This window comes from Myodes glareolus, chromosome 2 (assembly GCF_982192425.1).
Source record: "Myodes glareolus chromosome 2, mMyoGla1.1, whole genome shotgun sequence".
Lineage (NCBI taxonomy): Eukaryota > Metazoa > Chordata > Mammalia > Rodentia > Cricetidae > Myodes > Myodes glareolus.
The window spans coordinates 111,205,551-111,222,957 of record NC_142027.1 but is presented as its reverse complement, the minus strand read 5'-3'; the positions used below and the strand labels follow the sequence as shown (position 1 = coordinate 111,222,957).

At 39.3% G+C, this 17,407-nt stretch overlaps 1 protein-coding gene across 1 annotated transcript in view; it reads left to right on the top strand.

Moving 5' to 3' along the window:
• Positions 1-17,407, top strand: part of Baz1b (bromodomain adjacent to zinc finger domain 1B) — a 59,283-nt gene that overhangs the window by 1,454 nt on the left and 40,422 nt on the right. The window contains exons 2-4 of the mRNA XM_048433830.3: positions 7,949-8,065; positions 10,849-10,993; positions 16,804-17,005. Coding sequence (XP_048289787.2) covers positions 7,949-8,065; positions 10,849-10,993; positions 16,804-17,005 — 464 coding nt within the window. The remainder of the gene's footprint in view (positions 1-7,948; positions 8,066-10,848; positions 10,994-16,803; positions 17,006-17,407) is intronic.

Here is a 17,407-nt window from a genome sequence, read left to right as displayed (position 1 = left end):
CTTGAGACATCCTTAACGTTTTTTGTTTTAGGACCATGAAACTGGTGTTTTAAAATAGCCTCTGCATTTCTGATCATTGCTTTAATATTTCTTGACCGAGCATAGCCACTTGGTTAAAAGTTGTATCACTTTTTTGCACGGTGGGGAAAATGTTGGATGAATCTTTTAGGGCTTATTTGGGCTTTTTGTGTGTTCATCTTGTTTTTTGACACAGGGTTTCTAGCCCTGACTGTCCTGGAACCCGATTTGTAGACCAGACTGGCCTCGAACTCATAGCCACTTGCCTCTACCTCCCGAGTGCTGGGATTAAAGGTGTAGGCTACCACTGCCTGTCCACTTACTTATTTTGAAAAAAGATAGGTTTCCGTATCAAACTTGCATAAAAACTACTTTTATCCTCCCTTTTCCTTTGAAAAGACTAGATTTTGTTTAATTCCTGCTGTACCTGTAGATCAGGAAGGGCAATTTACACTTGGCCTTTGCTTCAGACATATTTATTTATTTATTATGTGTACAATATTCTGTCTGTGTATATGCCTGAAGGCCAGAAGAGGGCACCAGACCTCATTACAGATGGTTGTGAGCCACCATGTGGTTGCTGGGAATTGAACTCAGGACCCTTGGAAGAGCAGGCAATGCTCTTAACCTCTGAGCCATCTCTCCATCCCTGGAATTAATTTTTTTTAAGATTTGTGTATTTTATGTGCATGAGTGTTTTGTCTACATGTTATTAGCAAGTGCTCTTAACTGCTGAACCATCTCTCCAGCAACTCCCCCCCCATTTATTGATATATTAGTCTACACTTTCATTTTGATATAAGTTGTAATTAGATGCTATAAGGAGTATTTAGCTTTACTAATTACATTATTTCTGCTAATTATATACTTGCTTTTTTTTTTAAAGCAATTTTCATGCTTTCACTAGAGTAAAAAGTTTACTTCTGGGAATCTAACATAGTCTCTCTATATGTTATTCATTCATCTCTTTTATTTGTTTTATTGAGTCAGGGTTCTTCTTACTATGTAGCACTGGTTGTCCTGGAACTCATATGTAGTCCTGGCTGTCCTTAAACTCAGAGATTTGCCTGCCTTGGCTTTCTGAATGATAGGTTTAAAATCGTATTATACCACACCCAGCTATTGATTGTTTTTGAACTGTTGATGGTAACACTAATATTATTAGAGATGGATTTTGTTCTAGACAGTATAATAAATACTTCATAAAAGAGATAAATTCCAACTCTTAACAGGTATACTGAGCCGTTTGAAAAATGACCATAACCAGTTAATTTAAAACTATTAGCAAAGGCTTTGTTTATTATTTATTGTCTGGTGAAGAGAGGGTGTGTGGTCATGTGTATACCATGGTTTACATTGTGAAGCATGTTAGGCAGGCACCATCAACCATCATAGTACTATTTCCCTAGTTTTTCAGACGTTATCTTAATGAAAACTGAAACCTGAATTATTTAAAATAGTATGTATTTAGTAAACATTTTTTCTTTTGGAATTTCTATACCAGTATTTAGAACTTTTTAACAGGAATTCTTTAAAAAGGATTATACTAGAGGAAATTGTTCTCCTGGAAATTTCCAGTAGTGGAAGCATGTTGAGGGTGGTTTAGAGTGCTCTGGACTGTGTGACTGACTGGTTGGCAAGTTTCTTTATGAGGCTATTAGTGGTTCCATAGAGGAAAGCAGATGTATGGTTGAGCAACAACTGTATTTGAAGTATTACCAGTCCTCAATTTATATTTATGGTTATGTTTTTAACAAGATTAATTTTCTCTTTATTTTGATTGCATGTATCGTTATAGCAAATTTTTCTATTTTGACTTTAAGCAGTGAGTCAGTGAGTTCTTGAAGGTACTTTGTACTCCTTAAATTTACAGTATTCTGAAATTGAGACAGGAGAAAAAGGAGTTTTAGGCCAGCCTAAAGTACAAGGAGACCCTGTCTCAGAAACAAAAGGGGCTGGAGAGATGGCCTAGTGTTAAGAGATCTTATTACCAGAGAACCCCAGATTGCAGACTCACAACCCTGGTGGTAAATCCCACGCTGAGGGAATATAATGCCCCCTTCTGGCTTGTGTAGGTACTCCAGTATGTACAATGCATAGCATGCTTTCATTCACAGATTTTCACCCCCCCACACACACATTTTTTATAATTAAAAAAAAATACTGGAATTTGTTTTATGTCTGAGTGTTTACCTGCATGAATGAATTACACTAAGTGTGTGCATGGTACCCATGGAGATCCGAAGAAAGGATGGCATCCCCTGGACTGTAGTTACTGGCAGTTGCAAGTTGCCATGTGAGTGCTAGTAATTGAACTCGGGTCCTCTGGAAGAGGAGTCAGTGTTTTTACTTGAGTCATTTCTCCAGCCCTGTTTGTTGATTTTGAGATAGGGTCTTACTATGCAGCCCTAGCTGTCCTGGAATTTATAATGTGGACCAGACTGGCCTCAAACTCACAGAGATCCATCTGCCTCTGCCTCCCAAGTGCTAGGACTAAAAGCATACACCATCATGCCCAACCATCCAGCCCTGTTGTGTTTTTTGAGTTATAGTCTGGCTTAATGAAATACAGACTGGCTCTTACTTGGTTTTGAGACGGCTGTCTATATCTTATTTAGCTCTGGCTGGCTTAGAACTTTAGGCAGTCCCTCTAGCCTTAGCCTCCTGACTGGGGGGACTGCAGGTGTCCATCACTATACCCAGCTAACAGTTTTTGATGTTATTTGGCTATAGGATGGCCTATTAATTAAAATTGTGTTTTATTTGGGAACTGGAGCTACCAGCAACCTGCTATAGATTCATACTTTTGTTGTCATAGTTGCTGAATTTTAGAAACAGCTGTTTTAGGAGTTTTATGGTATTTGTACAGTATATATGACTCTAGAACAGTCTGAGTAGAGCATGTTTGAAGAGTTGGGTAACTGTAAATGGAATTAGGTTATAGTTTTGAATCATCTTTTTTTTTTTTTGGTTTGGTTCTTTGAGACAGGGTTTCTCTGTATAACAGCACTGGCAATCCTGAAGTTCACTTTGTAGACCAGGCTGGCCTCAAACTCATAGAGATCAGCCTGCCTTTGCCTCCCCAGTGCTGGGATTAAACACATGCACCACCACACCTGGCTCTGAATAAATCTTTAAAAATTAAAAATATTGGACTGGAGAGATGGCTTAGTGGGTAAGAGCATCGCCTGCTCTTCCAAAGGTCCTGAGTTCAATTCCCGGCAACCACATGGTGGCTCACAACCATCTGTAATGAGGTCTGGTGCCCTCTTCTGGCCTTCAGACATACACATAGACAGAATATTGTATAATAAATAAATAAATATTAAAAAAAATTAAAAATAATTGTTCTATGAGTATTTTGCCTACATGTATGTCTGTATACCATGTGTATGCCTGGTACTCTCAGGCCAGAAGAGGGATATAGATCCCCTGGAAACTGGAGTTATGGTTGTGAGCCACCATGTAGGTGTTGGGAATAAAATCCAGGTCCTCAAGAAGAACAGCCAGTGCTCTTAATCATGAGCCATCTCTTCAGTTCCCAAAGTTGTAGTTTTTTTTTTTTTACGATTTGTTTATTTATTATGTACACAGTATTCAGCCTCCATGTATGCCCGCACACCAGAAGAGGGCACCAGATCTAACTACAGATGGTTGTGAGTCACCATGTGGTTGCTGGGAATTGAACTCAGGACCTCTGGAAGAGCAGTCAGTGCTCTTAATCTCTGAGCCATCTCTCCAGCCCCCCAAAGTTGTAGTTTTGATGGGTTTATTTTTCTGTTTAATTATAGCCCATGCTGGTTTCAAAGTTTGTGTGTAGCACGGGCTGGCTTTGAACTTCGGGCATTCTTCTGCCTCTACCTTCCAAACATTGAGATTAAAAGTATATGACAATGCTCAGTTAATTCACTATAATAGATTATGCCAGATTAGAGTTGTTAATTGATTGACAGTATGATCCAAAGAGAGAAAAGATAGAATTAAAAGGCAAATCTGAGAGTTTGCTTTATGAGTATTAGACCTGTACTTGCATGTGTTTGTGACAGGCTCCAGCCTCCAGAATGCTGGAATTGCAAGAGTGTACCACCATGTCCATCTTTAGTTACATGGGTTTCTTATTTGTTTATTTTTAATTTTATGTGTATGAGTGTTTTTCCTGCATGTGTATATTGTCTATGTACTGCCTGCATGTATTGTGTATGGTGATCAGAAGAGAGTATCTGGTCTCTGGAACTCTACAGATGGTTGTGAATTTGGATTCTGGGAGCTGAACCTAGATCTGCAAAAGCAGCAAGTGCCCTTAACCACAGAGCCATCTATCCAGCCCCTGTAGTTATACTATTTAAACCTTCATATGTTGTTGGGCCACTTATTTTAAAATGTCAGTATGTTGGTCAGTGTTCTGTTACTGTGAAGAGACACCATGACTATAGGAACTCTTACATCAGAAAGCATTTAATTGGGGCTTGCTTATAGTTTTAGAGATTTAGTCCTTTATTGTCATGGTGGGGAGGATGGTAGGAACATAGAGACATGGGCAGAGTCACTGAGAGTTCCACATCCAGATCCACAGGCAGCAAGAAGAGCCAGGCACTGGATCTAACTTGGGATTTTGAAACCCCAAAGCCCACCCCCAATGACACTTTCTCCAACAAGGTCACACTTTCTAATCCTTCTGCAGTAGTGCCACTTCCTAATGATCAAGCATTCTTATTTAAATCACCACAGCCAGGTACTTTTGAAAGAAATAAACATTACTTGGCTAAAGAGAATAAAGCAGCCTATTGTGGTAAGAATAGTTCTTGGGGTCCTGAAAAGTAAAATGCATAATGACATAGTCTAGGATTTGAAAACTCCTTATCAGTTATAGATTGCTTAACCTTTTGAGAATTGCTTTGACATTTTGTCTCAATTACATGTGCAGTAGTTGCTGAAACAAAAACCTCAATTGACATTTTCTGTGAGTGGTTACTTGGGAGTGAGTGACTTTTGGTAACCTAAAATCAGAAATAGAATTTAGAGCCTATTGATTCCACAATCTTTTAACAGTTATTCTCTCCTCCCCTTTTAGTTTTGTTTTTGTTTTTTGTTTTGTTAAGATTTATTTATTTATTATGTATACAGATGTGTGTCTACAGGCCAGAAGAGGCATATTAGATCGCATTCCAGATGGTTGTGAACTACCATGTGGGTGCTAGGAAATGAACTCCGGGCCTCTGGAAGAGACGCTAATGCTCTTAACCTCTGAGCCATCTCTCCAGCCCTTGTTTTTGTTCTTATTGAGACAAGATTTCTTGTGGCTCAAGTTTGTCTCAAACTCCTTGTGGAGATGACCTGGAACTCCTGATCTCCCTGCCCCTTCCTCATAGGTGCTGGGATTACAGGCGAGTGACACTACTGGTTTAAAATACTTTGAGCGAGAATAAAGCATGTTGCTTGGAATATACTGGGATTGGCAGCTGACTCTAGTTGCAGCTCAGTTTGTTTTCTTGTATAGCATCTGTTACTATTGGTGCACAGAAGTAAACTAGTTGCTTGCTAATTGAATTTGAGTATGGGTGGCTGATAGTTCCAGTTGGGATGGTGGGAAAGTCACACTATTCTGTTCTCTTCTCCCATCCCATTCAGGAACAGAACAATTAGTTAATGGTTAGGAGAAGTTAGTGTTATCAGAGCCAACATGAAGACTGGAATAAATAGTATATCAGAGCCGTGATTAGGAGTTCATGCAGTTGGCTTACTTATTTTGCCTTGTTAAACTGGAACTGAACAGACAGTCTTGTTTATGTCTAGGAAGATGCCCTACCACTGAGTGACGACAGCCCTAGCCCGGAATGTGTTTTTTAAGCCGTAGGATGGAACAGGTGTTTCCAAGGTAGAAGAAGAACTAGTGGCAAGTGAGTCACTAGTCTGCATTTACCCCGACTGCCTGTGGGATGTGGTCCTCTTATCTTACCGTAGACTGATTTTTATTTTTATTTTATTTTATTTTTTCAAGACAGGGTTTCTCTGTAGCTTTGGAGCCTGTCCTGGAACTAGCTCTTGTAGACCAGGCTGGCCTCGAACTCACAGAGATCCACCTGTCTCTGCTTCTTGAGTGCTGGGGTTAAAGGTGTGCGCCACCACCGCATGACAGTAGACTGATTTTTTTAAAGTCTGTTTTTAGATTTATTTATTTTATAAAATAAAGAGTTTCGCTTGCGTGCGTGCGTGAGTGTGTGTGTACCACATTTGTGCCTGGTGTCTGAGGAGGTGAGGAGGAGGTACTAAATCCCTTGGAATTGGTGTTATGGATGGTTTTGAGCCACTATGTGGGTGCTGGGAACCTAATCTGAGTTCTTTGCAAGAGCAGTAAGTGTATTTAACTGATGACTTCTCTTTCCAGGCTCCATGGAATAAATTTTTTTATTATTTTTTTATTTTTTCTGCATTGGTGGTTTTTGTTTGTTTTAGTTTAGGTTTTTGTTTGTTTGTTTTTTGGTTTTTCGAGACAGGGTTTCTCTGTAGTTTCAGAGCCTGTCCTGGAGCTCGCTCTGTAGACCAGGTTAACCTTGAACACACAGAGATCTGCATGCCTCTGCTGCCGAAGTGCTGGATTGAAAGGCACGTGCCACTACCACCCTGTGTGCATTGGTGTTTTGCCATGGATGTCAGGTTCCCTGGGACTGGAATTACAGATTGTTATGAGCTGCCACGTGGGTTTTGGGAATTGAACTCGGGTCCTCTGGAAGAGCAGTCAGTGCTCTTAACCTCTGAGCCCTTGTGGCATAAACTTTGTGACCATCTGAGTAGTGCTAGTTTCATTTTACCTTAAGTCTTTATTCCTGTTGGGTGTGGTGGTGCATGCCTTTAGCTCTTGGAAGGGAGAGGCATACATATTTAAATTCGCTTTAAATTTGTCTCAATCATTTCCTGAGTGAGATAGGAAAAGAGAATATAATAGTGCCATATATATGTCATACTATGTCATCTTTTCCCACCATCGCCCCTGGAACTCACTGTCGACCAGCTAGTTACAAGTAAAAAGACCCTTGTATTTTATTTTACTTCTATTTTTTAAATGGTTTATTTATTTTTATTTTATGTGCATTGATGTTTTGCCTGCATGTATGTCTGTATGAGGGTGTCGGATCCCCTGGAACTGGAGTTACAGACAGTTGTGAGCTACCATGTGGGTGTTGGGAATTGAGCCTGGGTCCTCTGGAATAGCAGCAGTCAGTGTCCCATCCCCCCCACCCCACCCCACAGGGTTTCTCTGTAACTTTGGAGCCTGTCCTGGCACTCATTCTGTAGACCAGGCTGTCCTCAAACTAATAGAGATCTACCTGCCTTTTCCTCCCGAGTGCTAGAATTAAAGGCGTGCGCCACCAGTTAGTGTTCTTAACAGCTGAACTATCTCTCCAGCCTCATGACTTGTATTTTAATTTGCTTTTTGCCATGTGCAGCCATGGCTGACTTTTTATAATTTTCTTTTGAGGTTTTAGTACTGTAAAAATTGTGAAGTGAAACCTTGGTGAATTTATGAAGTTTCATTTGTATCAAAATATTGAAATTTCTTTGTACAGCAATTTATTGTGTATAGTTCACATATGGCAGTGAGAGGACAGCTTGTAGCAGTCAATTCTTCTATCACATGGATTCTGGAGGTCAAACTTAGGTCATCAGACTTGGTAGCAGGGTCTTCAGTCATTGAACCAACTAAGTGACCCCAGCATTATTATTTTGTTATAAAATGTGGCCAGCTGTTATCATGTTTCAGTTATGGTCATACTTTGGATTTATGACTTAAGCAGGTTTCATTCTTATTTTATCTTTCTATATTGTAGAAAGGATACTTGGATTTTCTTTCTTTTCTATAGATGTGTCTTTTTCTGAGTGTATATTGGTTTTTCATTGCTTGACTATTATTTTCCTGAGCCACTGCTGACAGAGAGTATGAAGCCCGCTTGGAAAGATACAGTGAGCGCATCTGGACGTGTAAGAGCACTGGAAGCAGTCAGCTAACACACAAGGAGGCCTGGGAGGAGGAACAGGAAGTTGCTGAACTGTGAGTAGCAGAAGCCTTGCCCTTTGGCACCATCTTCACTGTGTCTAGAAAGAAGGGTGGGGATAGTACTAACCCCTAAGGCACTGTTCGTATTTAAATATTTGGGGGCATGAATGAAATACATTGTATTAGTGTCTGAGTACTCTTACTTATTAGCACTTTGCTGGTATTTATATGTGTGCTAGACCTTTGGGCTTTTTTACCTTGTAAGTACTTTGGAAATAAAATTCTAAGTAAAGGGCTGTTATGATCTAGAAGTAATATCAAGGCATCAAAATAACAGACTAAACAAACCAGTATTGTCCATAAATTCTGCAAAATACACTTGGGAAGTGTTTTATGTGATTTGGTAACTAAGAATGTAAGAAGTGATGGGATATTGAAAAAGAGAAGGGTGCTGACAAGATGCTCAGTGCACTTGGGTTCAGTTCCCAGCACCCACATGATGGCTCACAACCATCCATAACTCCAGTTCCAGGGATCTGATGCCCTCTTCTGACCTCCTTGGGCATCTGCTATGCATGTTGTACATATATATACATGTATGCAAAACATAGCTTGTAAAAGAAAATCCAAAAATAATTTTTTTATAAAGACAGGGAGGTTTTTAGTCAAAGTAGAAATCTTTTTTTCTGGTTATGGGAATATTCTGGGGAATATGATTCAATGGTGTGTGTGTCTGTGCATATTTTATATATATATATATATACATACATACATACACACACACATATATATATATATATATCATGTGCCCAACATGCTCATGGTCCCTAGTTTGATCTCCAGCATTGTTAAGAAAAAGTAGTATCCAATTTATTTTGAAAGATACATGATCTAAGCTGGGTGGCGGTGGTGCATGCCTTTAATCCCAGCACTTGGGAGGCAGAGGCAGGCAGATCTCTGTGAGTTGGAGGCCAGTCTGGGCTACAAGAGCTAGTTCCAGGACAGGCTCCAAAGCTACAGAGAAACCCTGCCTCAAAAAACAAAACAAAAAAAGATACACGATTTAGATTAAATCTATATGATTAAGCTGGGGATGGAGGCTCATGGGCAGACAACAAAAGTAATTGACTGCCTTAAAGCTCAATGAGGGCACTGTACAGATAGATTCCTATTTTGTAAAGTACGTTAAGGGACTTAAGGTTCAGTAATTAGAGGTGTATGGGTAGCTATGGATAGCACAGAATCAAACAAGGTAATACAAACCTAACATGAGGCTGAAGGTGCGTCTCTTTGGGTTCAGTCTCTAGTACTTCAATAAAGCACACTTAACACTGGCATTTCTATGATTGTTCACATAGTTGATCCACTCCTCCCCATTGCTTCAAATAAGTATAAAATGATATGGTTGAAATTGCATGTCTAACACTCGTTTAGTTTTGTTTTTATTTTCTCTTAAAAGAATCCAACTATGAATACCTTTGCATATATAGCAGTTTGGTTCAGTGTTATCCAGTTGCTTTTTTTCTTTTTTCAAGGTTAACCTTATTTTCTGGGTATAGGTGTTTAGCTTGCATGTATGTCTGTATACTATATGAGTCGAGTACCCTAAGAAGCTAGAATCCTCTAGCTTTCAGTTTATTTAGTTTCAGATATTTATGAACTGGTGCTGGGAATTGATCCTGGGTCCTCTGGAAGAACAAGAGAGTTCTTAACCACTGAGCCATCTCTTCATCCCTCCAGCTGCCTTTCAAAAGGAATAGGCTGTTATCAGGGTCTGAGGACCACTTTGCAGTGTTCACTGCCATCCTGGCCTTGGTGTGGCAGTTACGTTACTGTCTGCTAGATAAATCAGTGAAAGTGGTAGCGCATTGTTTGACTTTGGATTAAAGTCAGGAATTGACTGTGTAGTCTTTCCTAAAGCTTCTTTTTGGGAGGGGGGGGTGGTTTCGAGATAGGATTTCTCTTTGTAACAGTCCTAGATGTCTTGGAATTTGCTTTTGCAGACCAGGCTGGTGTTGAACTCACAGAGATCCACCTGCCTCTACCTCCCAAGTACTGGGATTAAAGGCGTGCATCATCACGGCTGGCTTCTTTCATGAAGCTTTTATCTGTAAAATAAAAATGCTAGATAGCTTATGGGATATTATGAGATATGAGTGAATGCATTTGAAGCATACATAATCAAGGAATGGAATAAATTTTCACTTGAAAAGAAATACACTGCAAAAGCAAAATAATGGGGCCCAGTGCGATGGTGAATGCCTTTAATGCCAACACTCCAAAAAGCAGAGGCAGACAGATCTCTGAGTTCAGTGCTGACTGCATAGGTTTTCCTTTGTCTTTTAACTTTTTTTAGATTTGTTTATTTTATTTTATGCATATGAGTATTTTTGCCTGCGTGCATGTATGTGCACCACATACTTGCTTGGCCCATAAGGAGGTCAGAAGAGGCATCAGATTTCCTAAAACTGGAGTTACAGACAGTTTTCAGTTGTTACTTGTGTGCTGCAAAGAGAACTTTGGTCCTTTAAATGTTCTTCCCTGCTGAGCCCTCTCTCTAGCCTGTGATGTGGCTTTTGATCTTCATTATTTTCCAGGTCTTTGCATGTATTGGCTGAAGAAATGCTTGTTTTGGGGGGAGGAAGTGAAACACATTATATGAAATTCTTGAATAATAAAAATTTTTCTTAAAAAGAAGTATTTGTTTTGCTATACTAAAATTGCTCTACCCTAAAATTGCTCTAAAATGTCTTTTTTTTTTTAAAAAAAAGAAAAGTTTGAATTGAATCGCTGGGTAAAGTTTTTGTGTTTTCTTGCTAACCCTGACATTTCTGTAGTTTGAAGGAGGAGTTCCCTAGCTGGTATGAGAAACTTGTTCTGGAAATGGTTCACCACAACACAGCCTCCTTAGAGAAGTTAGTGGACTCCGCCTGGCTGGAGATCATGACCAAATATGCCGTGGGAGAGGAGTGTGACTTTGAGGTAAGTACCTGCATTCTTACTTTTTTTCTTTCTTTCTTTCTCTCTCTCTCTCTCTCTCTCTCTCTCTCTCTTTCTCTCTCTCCAGGGTTTCTCTGTGTTCTTAACTATTCTGGAACTCACTTTGTAAACCAGGCTAGCTTCAAACTCACAGAGGTCTGCCTCTCCTCCTGAGTACTGGGATTAAAAGTATGTGCCATTACCACCCAGCTGGAAAACTTTTTTTTTTAAAGTGTCATTTTTTAAGTTGAACTGGCTTTTATTGAAGGTGACTGTAAATGAGATAAATTCATAGTTTGTTTCTGCTCTCCTGGGATGTGTATTTAGTGAGCATTGCTTCCACGTTCTTTTTTTTTTAAGATTTATTTATTTATTATGTATACAGTGTCCTGTCTGCATATATGTCTGTAGGCCAGAAGAGGGCACAGATGGTTGTGAACCACCATGTGGTTGCTGGGAATTGAACTCAGGACCTCTGAAAAAGCAGTCAGTGCTCTTAACCTCTGAGCCACCTCTCCAGCCCTGGAAAACTTTTTTAAAGTACGTTATCTATCTGTCTGTCTGTCTATCTATCTATCTATCTATCTATCTATCTATCTATCTATCTATCTATATTTATGACATCTCTGGCTGTTCTGGAACTCTCTTTGTAGACTAGACTGGCCTCAAACTCTTAAAGAACTTTATTTTATTAATTTTTTTTTATTGTTTTGACTTAGAATGTTATTGTGCTGCCCTCTGAGTTGTGGGCATCTTCTTACTTCAGCCTCCCCAGTATTGGTATTATAAATGAAGTATGTGCACATAGGCTTTCTTATTGTCTTTTCTTTCCCTTTCTTTTAAGCAGTGTGACAGATTTAACACAATTTTTCATTATATTTATTTATTTATATATTGATGTTTATACATGTATGGGTACTCCTGTACTACAGTACATGTGTGGAGGTCAGAGAATAGCCTGTTGAAGTTGGTTTTCAACTTGTAAAACTCAGGTTGTCAGGTTTGTTGGCAGGTGCCCTTATCATTGAACCATCTTGTCAGCATGAACATAGATTTATTAAGAAAAGGTGAGAAAGAAATTCAGTGAGTGGAAGTGACTCCGAAGGGAGAAATATCCAGGAAATGCTTTTCTAAGTAGGAAAAGAAAATTTTCCAGAAACAAAAATAAAGCAACCCCTTACTTTGTATGCTATTGCCTAAATGTTGCCTTAAATAGCTTCCTGTCTTTGCAAACTAAGAATATGATTGGTTGGCTTTTTGTTTTGTTTTGGTTTTGTTTTTCAAGACAGGGTTTCTCTGTAGCTTTGAAGCCTGTCCTGGAACTCTCTCTGTAGACCAGGCTGGCCTTGAACTCACAGAGATCCTCCTGCCTCTGCCTCCTGAGTGCTGGCATGTACCAGTGCTGCCTGGCTATATTTTTGTTTTTAATGTGTGAGATTATCGGTAGTTTTGTTTATTGGTTGGTTTGGTTTTGAGACAGTTTCACTCTGTATGCTAGGCATACATAAAGTTTAAGCGATTTTCTTGCCTCAGTCTCTTTGTAGTTGTTGTTTTTGAGATGGGGTCTCTCTACATAGCCCTAACCAGTTCTGGAATTGACTGTGTAGACCAGACAGCTTCCAACTCCGAGATCTGCCTGCCTCTACCAAGTGCTATGATTGCATGCTACATAAACCTGGCTTACTAGTGAGTCTTAATCACATTCCTGGTATCAGTCACATTTTGACAAAAAACAGATGGTAGACTTGAATGGTATAATTGAATTGGGTTTAGTAAAGGGACTTTTGAAATAGGACAGCAGTTTGATCTAGCACAAACAACACTTCACAAGAAGTCCTGGTTGCTAAAAGCAGTAGGGAGATTGTCATTTCTAAACAAACCTCACAGAAACAAAGGAAGGCAGTGGGTATAAAAAGTAGAAATGAATTGGGTGGTGGTGACACATGCTTTTAATCCCAGTACTGAGGATCAGAGGTAAGCAGATGCCTTGAGTTCAAGGCCAGCCTGGTCTACAGAGAGAGTTCCAGGACAGTTAGGCTACACAGGGAAGCCCTGCCTCAAAACAAACAAAAAGTAAGAACGAGTAGTTATAGTTGTTAAGAATAATTTAGTGATCTGATCTAGCTAACTTGCTTGGAATTTGTCCAGGGGAATATACCAGAAATAAACTCACCTCACTTCTCCCATGTCTGTTTACCTCTGCTTTTTGTGGCTGACATCAAAATCTAGGTGACATGGAAACCCACAAGAACAGCCCTTGCCAGGTTGAAAAGAAAGAAACTAGATGTAAAAGCAGCAAAAGAAAGAAAAACAAAAAAGCAACTAAAGTAACAAAAGGAAAAGCATTGGATATATCTGCAAGATGGAAAAAGATGGGGTGGGGGAGTTGGGGGATGGGGGGTGTGTAGTTTAGTTACAGCTGCTGGCTATAATATATATCTGCCATCGAGGGTCTGTGGGATATCTGCCTTACGTGAGCAAGGGCCTAGACTCCATCCCCAGCACTGAAAATAAAACACTCAAAGTAAGAGAATAAAACAAAACAAAGATGGAACAAGAACTACTTGATGCAAAGGATGGAATACAGGAATATGTATGCTTTTAACCATGAAAAGCTGCTTAAGCTCATAGTCAAGATTATTTTATACATATGAGATTAGTAAATCTTAGCCATTGCTAAAGTTTGCTAAGAAAATGAAACTGTTATTGTATTGCTTTTTGTTCATGCTTTTTTTCTCCCTTGTTGCTGTATTGTGTCTGGCACTCAGAATCTTGCACATGCTAAGCAGGTGCTTTACCTCTGGGCCATATTGCCAGCCTTCATTCAACACCACTATTGTGAACACTACAGCTCTTTTCGTGAAAGATTTGGAATTGCCAATTCAATTGAATATGCATATACCTTGACTGGGCTTTTACTCTTGAACATTTCTCCTCATAATGATACTTGTGTAAGAACAGTCTTAGGGGGTGGAGAGATGGCTCAGCAGTTAGGAGCACTGACTGTTCTTCCAGAGGATCCAGGTTCAACTCCCAGCTTACATGGCAGCCCACAGCTGTCTATAACTCCAGATTCAGGGAACCTGTAACTTAAATTGGCAAAACACTAATACACTTAAAAAAAAAAATCTTAGTATTATTCATAATAATCCAAAGAGAAAATAACCTAAGGATCCATCAGCAATTAAATACATAATTTTTTAGGGCCTAGAATACTCAATAGCAGAAAGAAATCACAGAAGAATAGTCTTTATTCCATATACAGAAGTCAAAACCCAAAAAAATATGCACTGGTTGTCAGTTTCTGTGAGGGAGAGAATGGGTTACTTTAAGACCTGTTAAAATGGCACTTTTATTTGCATGAGGGGCACATATACTATTCTCCAATTTCTTGCTTTTTTTTTTTTTTTGAGACGGGATGTGGTTTAGTTCAGAGTGGCCTCAAACTTGTTGTGTAGTCAAAGTTGGCTTTCAAATCTTTATCTTCCCACCTCACCTCTATCTCCCAAGTACTAGTAATTATATGTTGGTGCTGCTGTGCCTGTTCCCTTGTGTGTGATTACAAAATAGTGTATATGGTAGATGTAAGTGCCATAATGTTGTCTTAATTGCACAATTGCTTAGCCCAAGGACTTGGTTTATTGTATGTATTTTGATTAGTTACCTGTGTGGATATGCATGTGTGAATATAGGTGTCCATGGATGTCAGAGGTATCTGATCCTCCTTGGGCTGGAGTCAAAAGTGGTTGTGAACAATTCGATGTGGGTACTTTGAACCACTCCCAGGTCCCCTGCATTCTTTAATAACTGAGCGCTCGCGCTCTCTCTCTCTCTCTCTCTCTCTCTCTCTCTCTCTCTCTCTCTCGTCCCTGTTTTTGTGTATTTTTGAGGTAGGATTTTTATTTTGCGCAGTCTGTTCAGGAAATCCATAGAACTCGGCTTACCTTTTCTTGTCAGCCCTCCTGCAACTTCCTCTAGAGTTCTGGGATTATAGTCATGTGCCACTATTCCCAGCTAATTTAGTTTCTGTGGTAAGATATGCAGTAGACTAACATCCAAAAATAGACCCAGACAACTGATTTGTAACAGGCACTGAAGGATGAGTAAGTGGAAAAAAGAGTCCTTTAGCAGATAGATTCTGTAACGATTGGATATTGATTTGTGCAGTTTATTTTTGAAAAATGAAAGCTCTCTTCTGGGTATGGTTATGTACACTTGTAATCATAATACTTGAGAGAAAAAGGACAGGAGAGTTACCACAAGGATTAGACAAGTCTGCTCTACATGGTAAAAGTCCAGGTTGTGCAGATCTACAGTGAGACCCTCTCAGAAAATAAACCAATTCTTGAACTGTTCTTGGCATACATTTTAGGTTAGGACAGTTTCTCTTAGTACATAAGTACACGAATTATGCAATAAAATATTACCATTTATTTTACTTTATATGTATGAATGTTTTGCCTGCATAATATATGTATTATATGTATACCAAATGTGTACCTGTTGGATTCCCCTAGAACTGGGGTTACAGATAGTTGTGAGCCACCATATGGGCGCTAGCAATCAAACCCCTGATCTCTGCCCAGAGTAAGTGCTCTTAATTGCTGAGCTATCTTGTCAGCCCCCTGTTTTAAAATTTTCTTTTGTTGTTGAAACAGGGTCTTGCTGTGTAGCCCAGAATGACCTTGAATTTACTGTATAGGAGATGCTGGAGAGGTCCTGATCTTCCTGCCTCAGCCTTCTGGAGATTATAGATTGTGACTTGGTACTTTTGTACCAGACCATTTTGTTTGTTTAGTTAAGTGATTCTCAACCTGTGGGTCACAGCCAGATATCATACATATCAGATATTTACATTACGATTCATAGTGGTAACAAAATTATTATAAAGTAGCAATGAAATAATTTTATGATTGGGGGTCACCACAACATGAGGTGTCTGCAGCATTTGGAAGGTGAAGAATCATTGGTTTAGTTGATTTTTGAAACTGTGTCTTTGAAGTCTAGGCTGGCCTGGAGTTCACTATGTATTGCAGATTGGCTTTGAACTCAAAACAATTCTTCCCCACCCTTACAAGTGCTGGAGTTATAGACATGATACTGTGTCAGGTTCATTTTATTTGTTAAGAAATAAAAATAGAAATCTGAGAAACAAAGTCTATATACCTAGATACTTGAGAGTGTCCATGAAGTTTTGTTTGCTAGGCATCTTAAGTCACTGTTCAGTTGCTGTGAAGAGATACCATGATTAAAGGATCTTTTTGGTTTTTTGAGTCAGGGTTTTACTGTGTAGCTCTGCCTGTCCTTGAACTCTGTAGATCAGACTTCCTTGAACTCACAGAGATCCGCCTCCCTCTTCCTCCTGAGTGCTGCACCACCACCCAACCTAAAGTAACTCTTATAAAAAGAAAGCATTTTATTGAGAGGGCTTGCTTACAGTTTCAGAGGTTTAGTTCATTGTCTTCGTGGCAGGGAGCATGGAAGCACATAGCATGGAACAGTAGCTCAGAGTTGCGTTCTGAGACACAGGCAGAGAGACAGACAAACAGGCATACCGGGACTGTCTTGGAGTTTTGAAACTTCAAAGCCCACCCCCCAGTGACACATTTCTACTCAGAGGGCCCTAATCCTTTGTGATAGTGCCATTCTCTAGTGACTAAACATTCAAATATATGAGCCTATGGAGGCCATTCTTACTCAAATCGCCATATTAGGCATGTATACTACTAGGTCATGTTTTCTATTTCTTTAGATTTCTAGTTCTGTTTATTTGTTTATTAAGTATCTCTTAATTTTCTCTATCACTTGTATAGGTTGGAAAGGAGAAAATGCTCAAGGTAAAGATTGTGAAGATTCATCCTTTGGAGAAAGTTGATGAAGAGGCTGCTGAGAAGAAATCTGATGGGTCCTGTGATTCTCCATCAAGTGACAAAGAGAATTCCAGTCAAATGGCTCAGGACCACCAGAAGAAAGAGACAGTAGTCAAAGAGGATGAAGGCAGGAGAGAGAGTATTAGTATGTATGATGCTGGCCTTGCTCCTGAGTTGAAAATATGCTCATTTATTACATAGAGATCTAACATTCTTTAGCAACCACATGCATAATTTGTTTTTATATAGGCATGATTGTATTTGTTGTGATTCAAAAAGCCACTGAAATATCCATGTGACTTAGGACTTAAAGCTCCCTAAATAATTAAGACTATTCCTAATCAAAATGGTAAAGAAAATTGCATTTCCTTTACTCTTCTTTTTTTCTTTTGAGTCAGAGTCTGTAGTCTAGGCTGGCCTCAAATTTGGAGAGGTTCTCTTGTCTTTGTCTCCTAAATTCTAGGATTACAGTTATGCACCAATATACACCCAGGACTCTTTCCTACGCTTTAGTTATTGTTTTTTGTTTGTTTGTTTTCTGGAGACA